The 15,125-nt window shown below is 33.0% G+C and overlaps 2 protein-coding genes across 2 annotated transcripts; one reads left to right on the top strand and one right to left on the bottom strand.

The window, feature by feature from the left end:
- Positions 1 to 1,718: 1,718 nt before the first annotated feature.
- Positions 1,719 to 4,913, bottom strand: LOC134233406 (BLOC-1-related complex subunit 7-like). Its single transcript, XM_062715372.1, has 5 exons — positions 4,735 to 4,913; positions 4,539 to 4,601; positions 4,410 to 4,453; positions 2,170 to 2,190; positions 1,719 to 1,857 (listed from the first exon to the last, which is right to left on the bottom strand). The coding sequence occupies exons 1-5, from the start codon at positions 4,843 to 4,845 to the stop codon at positions 1,806 to 1,808; spliced, it is 291 nt and encodes a 96-aa protein (XP_062571356.1). The 5' UTR covers positions 4,846 to 4,913; the 3' UTR covers positions 1,719 to 1,805.
- Positions 4,902 to 11,837, top strand: LOC134233405 (E3 ubiquitin-protein ligase MARCHF5-like). Its single transcript, XM_062715371.1, has 6 exons — positions 4,902 to 5,066; positions 5,317 to 5,522; positions 8,494 to 8,624; positions 9,048 to 9,231; positions 9,512 to 9,675; positions 9,846 to 11,837. Exons 1-6 carry the CDS (start codon positions 5,032 to 5,034, stop codon positions 9,978 to 9,980), a joined length of 855 nt encoding a protein of 284 aa, XP_062571355.1. The 5' UTR covers positions 4,902 to 5,031; the 3' UTR covers positions 9,981 to 11,837.
- The last annotated feature ends 3,288 nt before the right edge of the window (positions 11,838 to 15,125 follow it).

Raw genomic sequence — 15,125 nt, 5'->3', positions numbered from 1 at the left:
GAATTTGTGTAGTCCTGGTTAGCTCCTTTGTTTATTCAATGTACACAGATAAGTCCCTTTGTTTACTTAATGCAGCAGAGGTGTGAAAACAGAAACCTACATGTGGCTGCATTTCATTTCCGGAATTTTGAGCAATTATCAACTTTTCATTTCCGACATTTTTTAGTTTTCATTTCCGACATATTTTTGTTTTCATTTCTGACATTTTTCAGATAGGATACCTTTAGTTACAGATTTGAAGACTTTACCTATAAAAAAAATTAAAGAATACAAATCATCAATATATCATTGAAATCCAAGTTCTGATTTTTTATAAATTTATCAATGAAACGACTGTGAAAATGGAAAATGCAGGCATCTTCCTAAATTAAAGTTCGAGTGATTGACTCAATGTTTACTCTGTGCAGATGTAAAGCAGAAAAAAAAATAAATTTCTGTGTAGAGCAGTATAATAAATGCGTTATCAACCGAAGTAAAAACTTTCTTCATAACTACATTGTATACTTGTGATAATGCGTATGTATTAAGCAAATAAAGAATAATAAAAATGGTGCTGTCACTGATATGCTGTCACTGATATTTTAGTGAAATTTAGAAACTGCATTTTCTTTTTCTTTTATAATTATATTATATTTAGTTTATACCAATATTTTGCATTAAATACTTTTGAAATTTCATTTTTACTGACTACATATTAAGGAAAATATTAAATTGCCGCACAGGTAAATTCCGGAAATGAAAACAAAATTATGTCGGAAATGAAATTAAAAAATGTCGGAAATGAAATAAATAAATGTCGGAAATGCTTTGCAGATTTCCGGAAATGAAATGCAGCGCTACATGTAGGAAATCACGTCTCGCTTGAACAAACAGAGCTGACTAGGTAACTAGCCTGGAGCAATAAAGGGTTACAAAGTTTCTTGAAATAATATAATTTGGATTAAACAAGGGGGGGATAAAGTGTTATTGGGGGATGAAGTTAGTAAATAAAAGACTTTTATCAACAAAATCTGGATCTATGTAGATCGTTTCTTTAAAACCGAAAGTAGGGAAACATGACAAAAATTGTAAAATATTAATTAATGGCTTCAAATTTTACCTACTGAAAATTAAAAAATGTGTATATTAGATACCATTAACTGACAGAGATTGAAAAAGAAATTGGTTTGGAAACAGAATTATCTTTAGTTAGTAAATTACACTGAATTATGTATAATAACATGAGCTTGCATATTAAACCCTGGAGTCTCCAAGTTGTTAAAATAAAGTTAAGTTTCAAACCTAATTTTCATTACTTTTTAATTTACTTCTTTTCACAATAATTAATTAATGAAATGATGAAAATTTCGAATTTTAAAAATGTCATATTTTTACTAGGCCTGTAGCCCCCCCCCCCCCTTCTCCTTCCCATGTGAAAAAAAGAAAATAAACAAGAGGACTTTTCTGTCAAGAGTTGGCTGATATCAATACAATATCAAATTAATTGTGTAATTCAAACATTATTAATTTTTCTTATTTTAAATGGATACTACCATAAGCTTTAAACATTACAATTTTAAAACAATGTCTATGTCAGATAAACATAATAAAAAAAAATGAATAACAAAAAGTGCATTGCATTGTCGAGAAATCAGATGTAAGTATGCCTTTCCTTAAAGCTTGTGTCGCGAAAAGTGGCGAAAAATATTTTAGGTCCAGTGGGAGCCCTGGTCACAGGTTCACTGAACACACTGGTTTCAGACTGATTCCAAGAACTCTGATGATATAATGGTCACATGGTTTTGATTAAAAAAGATCCTTCATGGTCATCTATTAATGGAGTTGAGCTGTTCTTGAATATCAGAAAGAGTACTCATGCTGCAAAAGAAAAATTCTTTACATTATAATTGTAAGCATTTTTAAGAAAATGAATAGGCTCAGTCTGTATACAAGTTCAATTTTATATTTCAAAATGCTAGTGATTAATATTAAATTACTAATACATGAGTACAAACATCAGACTTAAAAGATTCATAACTTTTCTCAAAATCGTCAATCGCAGAAAAAGGAATTAAATTATAAAATGAATATATATTGAAAAGTACTTCGCAATGTTTAGCTTCGAAGTTTACTATATTGAAATCTCATAAATTTTTAATAAATATATAAAAAAAACCCCAAAAATATTACCTTCTTTCTATAGCTGACTCTCTAACAAAAGAAAGTACAAATACATGTTTAGTTCTAGATATTGTATTAAATAAAATAAAAAACTTTTTTCCTATTTTTATAAATTAATACATGTACTACAACCTTTCTTCTTTCTTCATTTATATAATTAATTTTTACATGTTAGGACTACCCTTACCAAAGTAAAATTATTGCAGCAATATTGCCGCTATATTGCGGCAACATTGCAGCAACACATTTTTGTCACCATGCAGAAACAAGCTTTTTGGGTTAGTGAAATATCACCGCTAGCAGCAACAACTTCTGGTGACATTCTGGCAATACTGCCAGAAAAAAAACTTTCTGGCAGTATTGCCAGAATGTCGCCAGAAGATCTAGGATTACCCATTAGGCATTTGTGAGCATGCTCAGTCATTTACTTCCTCTTTTTAAATAAAATGGAGGGAATTCAAAGGCAAGCATGTGTTGCTTCATTATTGAATGGTATCAAGTTAATTGGAGTTGTTAATTGTGTACAATAGGATTAGACATGATGACTAGTAAGACTGAATAATGTGGAATAGCCAGAAAAAAAGAATTTCAGCAGTTTCCATGGCATGGCCTTTTGAAAGAATTATAGGAATGTCTAACTCTGTTTTCATGGTACAGGTGTAAATATATCAAACTTGGTAAGTCAAAACCATATTCTTTTTTAGATGAATGATTCTATGGAGATAAAATAAGAAAAATTATATGTATTTCAACTAGTGCTTGTGATGCATGTATACTATACTTGTATGTCTAATATATATATCATACCATTGTTGCAGGAAAAGATGAATGCATGTTATCAATTAAATGCATGAACATATATATAATTTATTGCATAAATTTGAATACCTGCAAGAAAATAATGATTCTATTATATGTTGGAAATTACAAACAAGCTATATATTATACATTATACTGATTAATTGGCATTGGCGAATATGTGATGGGCAGCTAATTATAAGGTTATTTGAAAAATGATGCAGAGTTGCTGGACATTTTCATAGTGGCATATTAGGTAATATTTTTTATATACACATTTTTTATGTGCCTGGATTGATAGATTGGGGGCGCATATTGTTTTTGTCCTGTCTGTTTGTAAACTTTAACCTTCACCATAAGTGATAACTTTTGAACCAATGAGAGATAGAGATTTCATATTTGGTATGCATACTCCACTTATTAAGTCCTTTCAAATGACACCAAGGTCAATGACCTTGTGACCTTGACTGTGATCTATATGTTAAAAATAGCTTTTTTTTTATTGAATATTCACCATAATTTAAAAACCATGAGAAATAGAGACTATATATTTAGTAACCTTGGCTGTGACCCATATGCTTAAAATAGATTTTTTGAACCTTCGACATAACTTTTGAACCATGAAAGATGGCAACCTTATATTTGGTATGCATTCTCCATTAATTATGCTCTTTCAAATGACACCAAGGTCAATGACCTAAACCTTAAATTTTGAACCATAAGAGATAGAGACTTCATATTTAGGATGCATATTCCACTAGTTAAGTTCTTTCAAATGACACCAAGATCAATGACCTTGTGACTTTGACTCAGTGACCTATATTCTAAAAATGGTTTTTCAAACTTTGTTGCCGCTTGGGGCATATAGTGTTTCAAAAACACATCTTTTTTCAACAAAATTTTTCTATCTTTTTAAATAATAGCATAAGCTTAAGTAGCTATTTCTTACTGACTCTGCTAAGCTTATTAAGCTATTGATTTTTATGTTCCTCAGCACAATTTGTCAATTGTTAGACTGATAGATCATTTTTTCTATTAAATACCAATTTATATAGGTATATATAGTACTGCAGTGTCCCAATATTGCTGCAGCAAAACCTGAAATAATACATGTACTGCAATTGCTTTGCAGCAACATTGCTGCAACACCTTTCTGGCAATATTGCCGCAAATCTAATTTACATACGAAAAACGATATTGCCGCAATATTGCTGCAATATACTGCCAGAATGTTGCTATATTGCCGCAATATTTCCGCAACACTTTTCTGGCAATATTGTCGCAAATCTAATTTACATATGAAAAACGATATTGCCGCAATATTGCTGCAATGTATTGCCAGAATGTTGCTGCAATATTGCGGCAATAATGCCAGAAGATGTTGCCAGAAGGTGAGTATTTTGGTAAGGGTAAATACATTTAGAATGAGCAAATCACTGCATGATACTTACTGATATTCTAGCTGAGTTTTTATTGTTATCATTTTCTTCAATGACTGTAAAAAAAAAAAAGATTTGTAAATATTACAGTATATTTTCGGAAAGAGAGAGAGAGAAAGAGATAGAGAGAGATGTAGTTACCTCTGATGAATTATGGATGACGTTCTCCTGACAGGAAAAATTCTTTGCTGCTTGTGCCAGAAGCTAGATAAAATATATATTTTTAAAAATCAGCACATGTCATCATTGTCTTTACATATCAATATCTTAATGTTTCTGATCTAACTACTTCGAGGAAATTCTGGCTATATCAAGAAACAAGAGTGGGCGTTCCTACCTCGTTGGATTTTGACGTTTTTACCACATGTCTTACAAGGGACCCTACGTCTTGTACATTCTGTGCAACCTTTTCGTTCAGCCTATTCTTTGTCTCTTGATTCCAATTCATTTTTAGTACGAAAAATGAAAATAACCCTCTAGTTTTCCGGATTGGAAGAATCTTTCTTTTATTGTGCAAGTTTCACTTCCGATGTTTTGTAAGGTACAGCCTGGAGAAATTGTTAATCGTCGGACGACAGAATGATGAAATATGGGCGATGCATTTCTGAAAAAGTCTGATTAAGTGTAAGAGAGAATGGCCTACAGTCGTCTGTCCTCCGAGGACGAGCGGTATGTTATCTGCAAATGATGTTTTAGTAGCTTCGCCCGATTGAATAACCATGAACATGAATCCTGAAAAATGAAATATATTTTATTTGATTGAACTGTTGAGTTCTTGATGGTTATACTATACATTGTTAGCAAAATGCTTCTTGCAAATGAGCTGTGCAAATGTCGTTATGTGTGCTCTAACAGACATGCAGATTTACCATGCAGACTGTCCATCACTGATTACCACAGAATATTTTTGATGCTGTAGGAAGTGTTGCTGGGTTTGTTTTGCTACAGTAGAGGATGACTGGGAAGCTAAGTGGGTGAAGCCCTGCAGGTGCCGGGGAACCACCAAGTGGGTCCACCAGAGCTGTCTCCAGCGGTGGGTGGACGAGAAACAGAAAGGGAACAGCTCAGCGGAGGTTTTCTGTCCACAGTGTGGAACTAGATACATCATAGTGTTCCCAGAGTTTGGTAGGTCTCCCATCAGGAATTCAAACTCTGGACCTAAAAACTTTTCCTCAAATTCAATAGTTGAATAAGTTCATCGTGTTTTCTCTGTCTTGTTAGTATGAAACTGTTCAAACATGCTCAGTTACAGTTACTAATGTCATAAAACAAAATCTATCACAGACTAGTATCCCAGTTTGGTAAAGTCCTCTGTCTTCATTATGGCGTTATATTTCCAGAACATGTCGTCTTACATCCTGCGTATAGATTTTGGAACATGATTGTTCCAGAATTTGGTAGGCCTTCTGTCAGCAAATTTAGCGAAATGTTTTTTAAGCTCACCTAGACGAAGTCGAGATGAGCTTATGCTCTACCCCTGGCGTCGGCGTTGGCGTCGGGGTTAGCGTCGGCGTCCCAGGTTAAAGTTTTAGGAGCAAGTCCATTGCCAAGTAACTATAAGCTCTACCTGAACCAAACTTGCATGGATGATGCATCTAGGGATGTACACTACCAGACTTGCTTCGGATGCTGGATCGGACCTACATTTTCTAGATGAGTGACCAGGTTAAAGTTTTTGGAGCAGGTCCATTCCCAAGTAACTATAAGCCCTACCCGGACCAAACTTGCATGGATGATGCATCTAGGGATGGACACTACCAGACTTGCTTCGGATGCTGAATCTGACCTACATTTTCCAGATGTGTGACCAGGTTAAAGTTTTTGGAGCAGGTCTATTCCCAAGTAACTATAAGCCCTACCCGGACCAAACTTGCATGGATGATGCATCTAGGGATGGACACTACCAGACTTGCTTCGAATGCTGGATCTGACGTACATTTTCATTCCCAAGTAACTGTAAGCCCTACCCGGACCAAATTTGCATGGATGATGCATCTAGGGATGGACACTACAAGACTTGCTTCGGATGCTGGATTTGACCTACATTTTCATTCTCAAGTAACTACTGTACAGCAGGAAATTAACTCGCGGAGTTAATATTCGCTATATTCGCGGAAAAAGAAATTCCGCGAATTCAACATATAGTGAATAATTCTTGAAAAGATTTATAAGGGTAAACTGAAATTTTATCATCATCTGTGATTACATGTAGATGTAGACTGTCATTATAATTATGAGAGTGTATACAGACATGTAGTTGTTGGTGTTTTGTAAAGCTTATTAATTGTTAAATTAATTTCTATAGCTAACGATTACGGTAGTTGCCATCTAGTAGACATGCAATGTAATTATTTAATTAAACAAGATTGTATAATTTCACCTGTGTGTATCACTCAGTCATTACCTTTAATCAAGGCACTTGCGAAGTAAACAGGGTAATTATAAAGACAATTAATTAATTTCAATTATATGATTAAAAGTTCAACAATTTGACTACTATATTTTTTTTTATTTGGCCTCGGAAATGAAAAAAATATTCTGAATGCGTAACATTATTTTGACTTCAAATCGGGATCAGTCCGGTGTTTCGTTATTATTTAATCGGGCTCAAAATTGACACACACTACATGTATATAGACTTGCCTCTCCTGTCTGATATGCGCGATATACAAGAACAGGCTTTCGTAAGATATATAGAGACTGAAAATAAAGGTTCACACAATATATACCTAAAGAAAAATGCTTGCAAGTACTATTTAAAAAATGTATGGTTTTTTTCCTTTCCGCGAATTCAAACGACCGCGATTTGCTGAAAATTGAACAAATCGCGATCTTTTCCGACCGCGATTTTAACCTGCTATACAGTATAAGCCCTACCTGAACCAAAATTGCATAGATGATGCATCTAGGGATGGACACTACCAGACTTGCTTCAGATGCTGGATTTGACCTATATTTTCATTCCCAAGTAACTATAAACCCTACCTGAACCAGACTTGCATGGATGATGCATCTAGGGATGGACACTACAAGACATGCTTCAGATGCTGGATCTGACCTACCTTTACATTCCCAAGTAACTATAAACCCTACCTGAACCAAACTGGCATGGAATATGCATCTAGGGATTGACACTACCAGACTTGCTTCGGATGCTGAATCAGACCTATATTTTCCAAACAAGAGACCAGGTTAAAGTTTTTGGAGCAGGTCCATTCCCAAGTAAGTAAAAGCCCTACCCGTACCAAACTTGCATGGATGATGCATCTAGGGATGGACACTACCAGACTTGCTTCAGATGCTAGATCTGACTTACATTTTCATTCCCAAGTAACTATAAGACCTACCTGAACCAGACTTGCATGGATGATGCATCTAGGGATGGACACTACAAGACTTGCTTCGGATGCTGGATTTGACCTACATTTACATTCCCAAGTAAATATAAGCCCTACCTGAACCAAACTTGCATGGATGATGCATCTAGGGATTGACACTACCAGACTTGCTTCAGATGCTGGATCTGACCTATATTTTCATTCCCAAGTAACTATAAGCCCTACCTGAACCAAACTGGCATGGATGATGCATCTAGGGATCAACACTTCCAGACTTGCTTTGGATGCTGAATCTGACCTATATTTTCCAAACAAGAGACCAGGTTAAAGTTTTGGGAACAGATTAATTCCATTGAACTTGAAGTCCTTGATATCTGCAGTATTAACAAATTTATGAATATTTGTTTGCACTATACATGTTTTTCACACTACATGCGTAGAAATATGTATATGCCCTGTAAGGGGTTAAACACAACTTGCAAGAATATTGTTGTTGGGATAAATACTAGATATTTAGAAAATGTGATGTGAGATTTGCATTACTTACACTGATAACATTCGTCGAGGTGAGCTTCGTAATCTTTGATTACCTATGTTTCCAGATTTAGATTTGTTGTTTTCATGGTATGAAGAGACACAAATTTATGTCCCCAATGAAATAGGAAAGTGAACACTGCAGCATGATCATATACTCTTCTATTTTTAAGACATTTTATAGAAAAACAGACGATATCAAGAATACCGGTAATCAATTTCAGGTTCCTTTTTAAAATGTGTGGATACCATTGATAAAATGATTCAACACATTAGTCCCTTTGGTGTCGGTATGCTGTTCTGTGCTGGTGTATACTGGAGTGCATTTACCTATGGATTTATAGTAGTTTTACAGGTAAGATTCTTGGTTTTCCAATAAAATCTTGATGCTTTTTTAAACATGAAAATAAGCTGTACATACATACATACTTTGTCAGGTAAGGTTCTTTTTTAATATATTTATCTTACTTGCATATAAAGCAATAAACAGAAATATGTTCTGTTAATTTCTGATAAATCTTTTGAAATTTAGAAATCATACATTAGACAAGTTCTAATAGTGGTAAATTGTATCTTGTGTTATCTTTAAAAAATATGAGAGTTACCTTTCTTGATATGTAAGAACAGTGTGTGTCCCATAAAATGGCAAAAAAACAAATAAATAAATAAATAAAAACTAAGATGAGCAGAACTAAAATAGAAAAAATGAAAACACACTCTGTTTATGAATTTATGTGCTTGGATTTCCTTTATATTTCTATTGGGACATGTATTCCAGGTGATGGGTACAGAGGAGGGGTACACGTTTATGGAGGAGGTAGAGAATAAGATGTTACTCCTGATCAGCATGCCGCTTATCCCTGTCGTCCTCATCCTCGGGAGGATGATTCAGTGGGAGGACGTCCTCCTCAAGCTCTGGAGGAGACATGCCCCCAGGTTCCTCACCAAATTCTTCACCAATGGTTTGTACCTGATTTACACTTTATATGATCCAAGCGGTCCTTTTTTTCTTGTTAGAATAACAATGTAATATTCTTTTGGCTTATGAGGGTCATGACTTTTTTTTTGCAATGGTGCTCTGGGAATTGAAATTAAAAAATATGTATTTCGGTAAATTTTCAGTGCAGACTGATGAAAACAATCCCAAATCTTTCCTGTTGAGAAAATGGCCAAGGTGGGGGGATTGATTCCAATCATACTGAATTTTACATAAAATTAATGACAAAACATTTACTTCAATAGAAAGGGCAGTCTTGCCTAGGTTTCCTGCTGACACAACACGTATAGTGGATCCTGTGTCAGCGACACGCATTGTCTGTGGGGCTCTGGTTCTACCCAGCTGTGCTGTCTTGTGTGGAAATCTCTTGTTCAGATCTGTTCGCTCCAACATGCAGAGAACTATGATGGTAGGAATATACCTGCTTTTCTTACTTTTTTATGAAATGAAAATTTTAGTTTTGTTTATGTTTTTATTTAATTTTGGGGTACAACAGTCATTTCTGAAGAAGCTTCCAGTGTAGAATGAAAATTTGCAATTATAATTTTAGTCTTGACAATTTTCATTCCACTGTTTCAGGGAGGAATATCTTTCATAGCATTCAAAGGAGCCATTAAAATGTATTACAAACAACAGCAGTACATCAGGCAGGCCAGGCGAGTGATACGGGACTATGAGGAGGACGATATACCCATGTTCTCTTCTCTGACCTAGCCGGAATTAGTAACTGTACATTCTGAGAAGATCCTGTGATATCAAAGTGAAAGCAATATAAAGATAATGAGGCTCACAATATACAAACTTAAACAATAATTTGCATGGAAAAAAGGGCATTGTGAGAAGGCAATAATTTTTTATAAAGCACCTTTATTTAGCATAATTCAACTTTTAAATCCTTAGTTTCTTGAACATGAAAGAATATTTCAAGGAAGTCTGACTGAGGAAAGGGATGATATGGGTGGTATAAGGGAAACGGGAATGTTTAATAGAGAGAGGCTCAGAATTAACTGCGAATACTTCAAAAAGAACCCCCTATTTCTAAGAAGATTATTATTCTTTCCAACTGACACCAAGAGAAAAGGATCACATTCAAAATATTAAGCAATGCATTTTAACAGACTTTTGTCAATGTGTGAAATAACCCTATCCCCTTCAGCTTTATTGTACCAAATTTTGGGATGTTTTCTTGCCAAAAGCTCAGTTATATCAGTATACACATAGTATTACACTCATATAGATATTTCAGAGTATAATCCTTAATCAAGTCAATGGTAGATACTGTTAAACAAATAATAATTAGCAGACTCAAACTGTAGTGCTATCTCCCTATTCCACTGATTTGTGGCCTTGAATAGCATTACTTATTATATCAATTTTTATGTGAGATTTTTATTCGATATTAATAAATAAGACAAAATTTTCACAAAAATTTGGTCATTGCTCTATATACCAGTAATCTTTAATGCTGCCTGCATTAATACGGCATATATTCAAGATATTTTGACAGTCTTGTATAATATATGTAGCACAAAAATGAAGTTCTCACTAAAAAAAAAATAATTTTTTTTACTGTGTATGTATCACTGAAATAAATCCAAAAATATTCAGCTCACATTTTTTTAGCTTTGAATGTCAAGAAATTATTCTTGCTTTTTCACAAATGGTGAGTTTAAAAGTGACTATTACTGGTATTTAGTGCACTGTAATTCATCTAGTCTATGGTAGATATGTTGCCTTCTGCTGTAAATCGAGAGCTTTTAGGCATTACTGTGCAGGGGAAGTTTGAAGAAACATATTTTTAACATATACAGTGATGTATGTGCAAATGTCAATGACTGTCAAAAAATAAATGTAGCTTTCAAAGTCTAACCTATGCAATCATGGTATTACTTGGTGGATTTAAATAGAATATACCCAATAAGCAGTACTTAATTAAACCTTATCCATTCTTAGATTTAACAATTATTTCACCCTCCTATAATACAGGATTTATTGGAGCATACCTCACTACATGTTTGTATTTCTTATACATATAATTATAGGTACAGTGTACATGTAATTCATGCTGATGCTAAGATATTATTTTTAAATTCTGCTTTTATTTTGCCGTTAATGGCTTGACTTGTTTTAAATATTTTTTCACTGTGGACTGTGTTATGAATTATAAGATCCCCCATTCCTCCTTCAGTTTCAATACTAGCGAGTTATAGAGAAATCAATATAGTATGAAAGAAAGGAATTTCACCCTTCTATTAAACTAGAGACAACAAACATGAAGAAGACTAATCCATTGTTCCATTAAATGTTTCAAATGTGTCTGTAAACAGAAAATTATTTGACTTTGGTTTCAACAATAGGATGCATGTTTCTTATTTTTATTTTCATTTCACCAGGAGAGAGCCTTTTGTTTGATAATTTTAAAATGATGAACACACATCTGTGTGGCACGACATTTGTTACAATAAGTTATCATTATGCTTCTATTGTATCATAAATGTAAAATTCTGTCAATACATATCTGACAAGGTTGTTATAAAAAAAATTTAAAATAAAAAAACCTATTCATTTAAATTGTCAATACAGTTATAAGATGGACATTTTAAACATGCTACTAGGAAGAGAAGTTAGTGCATGCACACCGGATATTATAACAAGGGGGGAGATTGATGGTGTCTTCATACAAGGAACCTTGGCCCAGAATTTATAAGATATTGGTGTCATGTGCAAGAACTAATGATTCATATAATTTATTTAAAAATATGCATAAAAAAGTGTAAAAGTTGATTGTATACCCGTACTATTACACCTACACATTTAGTGGGCATTGAACCCACATTTTACCACATAGGAAGCTCATTCATAATTATGTTAAGAGATTGAATTATGTGTTTTAATTAAATTTTTTGACATTAAATTAAATATCCATTATGTTTTCATATGAAAAAAAAATACATGGGGCCTATTTTCATGATGAAGATGAGAATGAAGCAAAATTAGGTAATTAGTTTTTGGAGAACTAGACCCTGCTTCATTTTTTTCCCTATGAAATTAAAATTCCAGGAGCTTATTAATTTTGGTCTCTGACTCTTGTTTCTGCACACATAACCTTTGAAGTAAACAACTTGGAAACTTGGCTTTGAATCAGATCCTTGCTTTATTGAAAGTGGATGTTTAGCCAAGTGTATCTGAACAAGTGAGAAGGAAAAATATTCTGAAATATTACAAAATGCATGAGTTTAGTGATGGAGAACAATTACCGTAAGGAAACTCAAACTTGACACAAAGATAGCTTATGATCAGGGCACGTAGTCCTGACTAAAGGTCATTGGTAAGGTTAATTAAGCTTACAGGGGTAGGAAAAAATATGTATGAAGATTAGATGAAATTTGACATGAAGGACTGGTAATTGAGTATAACTGGATCAAGGTCACTGAAATTTTAAGGTCTAAAAGTTTTTGAAAGATCAATGTTTGAATTGAAAAACCTTTCAATTGGATCATGTTTGAAAGAAACTGGATACAACTGAAGGATGATTAACCTGACATAAGATTACATGATTGTCACAGAAATACAAAATGTCATACTAAGGATTTTTAAGATCTTGGGTTCAAAATTTACCATACACAGTTTTAATATGTCCCATCGGAGGTAAAAGTCCTCAATTCAGTCAGATTTGTCCAATTTTTGTTTCAAATGTTGTTAATAGATGCTAGTGTATCAAGGTCTTTAATCACCGGATTTAGATAATTCTTTAAGAAAGGTTTTAATATCAGCTGAACATTCAAAGTAATTCTTTAGATAGTCAAATTGTCATAGGAGTAAGAATTCTCTCTGAACATTTGTGTCCTTGAGAAGATCCTGGTGACAAATTAAGGCATTTAACTTTTAGAATTTTCAATAACTTAATGGCTTCTATTGAAAGTACATGTACCAGTATTTTTCCAACAAAATAATAAAGAAGAGGAGATTCTAACGGCAACCAGTGACCCATTAGGTTCAGTCATTGCAAAAATTTCATCTGCTCTCAATAATAGATAGAGAGAGGAAATATCAGTCTACACAATATATATCTAAAGAAAAATGCTTGCAAGTACTGTTAAAAAGATGTATGATTTACCTTTCCGCAAATTCAAATGACCACAATTTGCTGAAATTGAACAAATCGCAATCTTTTCCGACCACGAGTTTAACATGCTATACAGTAGTTAAATTCTTTAATTTGCATATTTTGCTTTTGTCAATGAATGTATACATTTACATATGTAGTTTCTAAATCTTTAGAAATTCTACTTTTATTTATAAAAACATAATTATAATTTATGTGATAAAAAAAGAAAAAAAAAATGCTGTAGAATACCAGTAGTTTTAAGAATAATGCCAGATCCAGGAACTATAATTAGCAACAAAAAAAAACAAAAACTTGAAATAAAGTCTTAATATGCTTCCATTGAATTATATTCAAATATTTAATTAAAACAAACAATAAATATATCAATCTATATTGTAAAAACAACACATTAAAAGAAAAACAACCAATGATGAAAAATGTAAAAAGTATTAGAATAATACATTCTGTTTAACATGTTCATATATATACAGGTAGTATTTAACACACACCATATACATCTTGTCTAAAATAGGAAAGGTGTTTTATATATCAGATGATGTATGTTATAATACAAATGTATACAATTCATGAAGTAAATGTTTATTGCAAACCACAGCAGTCACGTCACCAAAGATAAAATGTTAAACACACATTCCATTCTTCTACCGGTTTATTGTAGATTTTTAAAACATTTAATATTGACTATTGATTGGCTCATAAACTGATCATTATGTGTCTACTATGAATTTCCAGGCTTTTTTTGTATTGGTGGACATGATTTAGATTTGTTTTTCCAGGCTTTCATATTGATTTGTGTATGATTTTTAAGGGTTTCTCATTGGTTGATATGGTTTTTCTATGGTTTTCCAGGCTCTCGCTCTCATTGGTTGATAGGATTTTGCTATGGTTTTCAAGGCTTTCTCATTAGTTGATATGATTTGGCTATGATTTTCCTGAATCTCTTATTGGTTGATATGATTTGGCTATGATTTTGCTGAATCTCTCATTTGTTGATAAGATAAGGCTATGATTTTCCTGAATCTTTCATTGGTTGATACATGTAATAATAATAATAATAATAATAATAATAATAATAACCTTTATTTATCCAGGATAACACAATTAGCATAAAGCTAGTTTTCATTGTGGTCCTGCATTAAAACATATTTACAATCACATAAGGATATACAAAATTAACATCTTAATATAACCACAAGCTATAAAAATACAACACATACATATATAAACATGAAGAAGCATATCTTTTATACACTTAGACATTGGGGAAAAATCCATTTTAAGTATTGAGTTTGTTAAAATACTCAGCGAGATACACAGATTTAAAAATATCCACTGACCTAGAATTTCGAACATTTTGTGACAGTTTGTTCCATAAAAATGCAGATGAATATCTAAAAGAACGTTTGTAATTTTCTGTTTTGGCTCGTGGTAAATACAATATGTTCGACATAAAATCATTCGACCTGGTTTGGCGACAATTGACATCTCTTGTATATTGAAACACATTCAAATAATCTGGCATTTGATTGTTTAAAACCTTAAATAGAAAAGTGACCTGTCTAAACATAAAATAATCCTTGATTGGCATCCAGTTTAAACAGGAAAATAAAAAGGTAGTAGGAGTTAAAACATCTCGAATGTTTAAGAGTATCCTAGCTGCCCTCTTTTGAAGTTTGTACAACTTTTCTAAAAACATTTGATTTTTCACATTGCACCAAACAGTGGAACAG

Source organism: Saccostrea cucullata, unplaced genomic scaffold (genome assembly GCF_032062105.1).
Source record: "Saccostrea cucullata isolate Sc308-1 unplaced genomic scaffold, CSIRO_AGI_Scuc_v1 ctg1382, whole genome shotgun sequence".
In the NCBI taxonomy this organism is placed as follows: Eukaryota; Metazoa; Mollusca; class Bivalvia; order Ostreida; family Ostreidae; genus Saccostrea; species Saccostrea cuccullata.
This window is presented reverse-complemented; position numbering and strand designations above follow the sequence as displayed.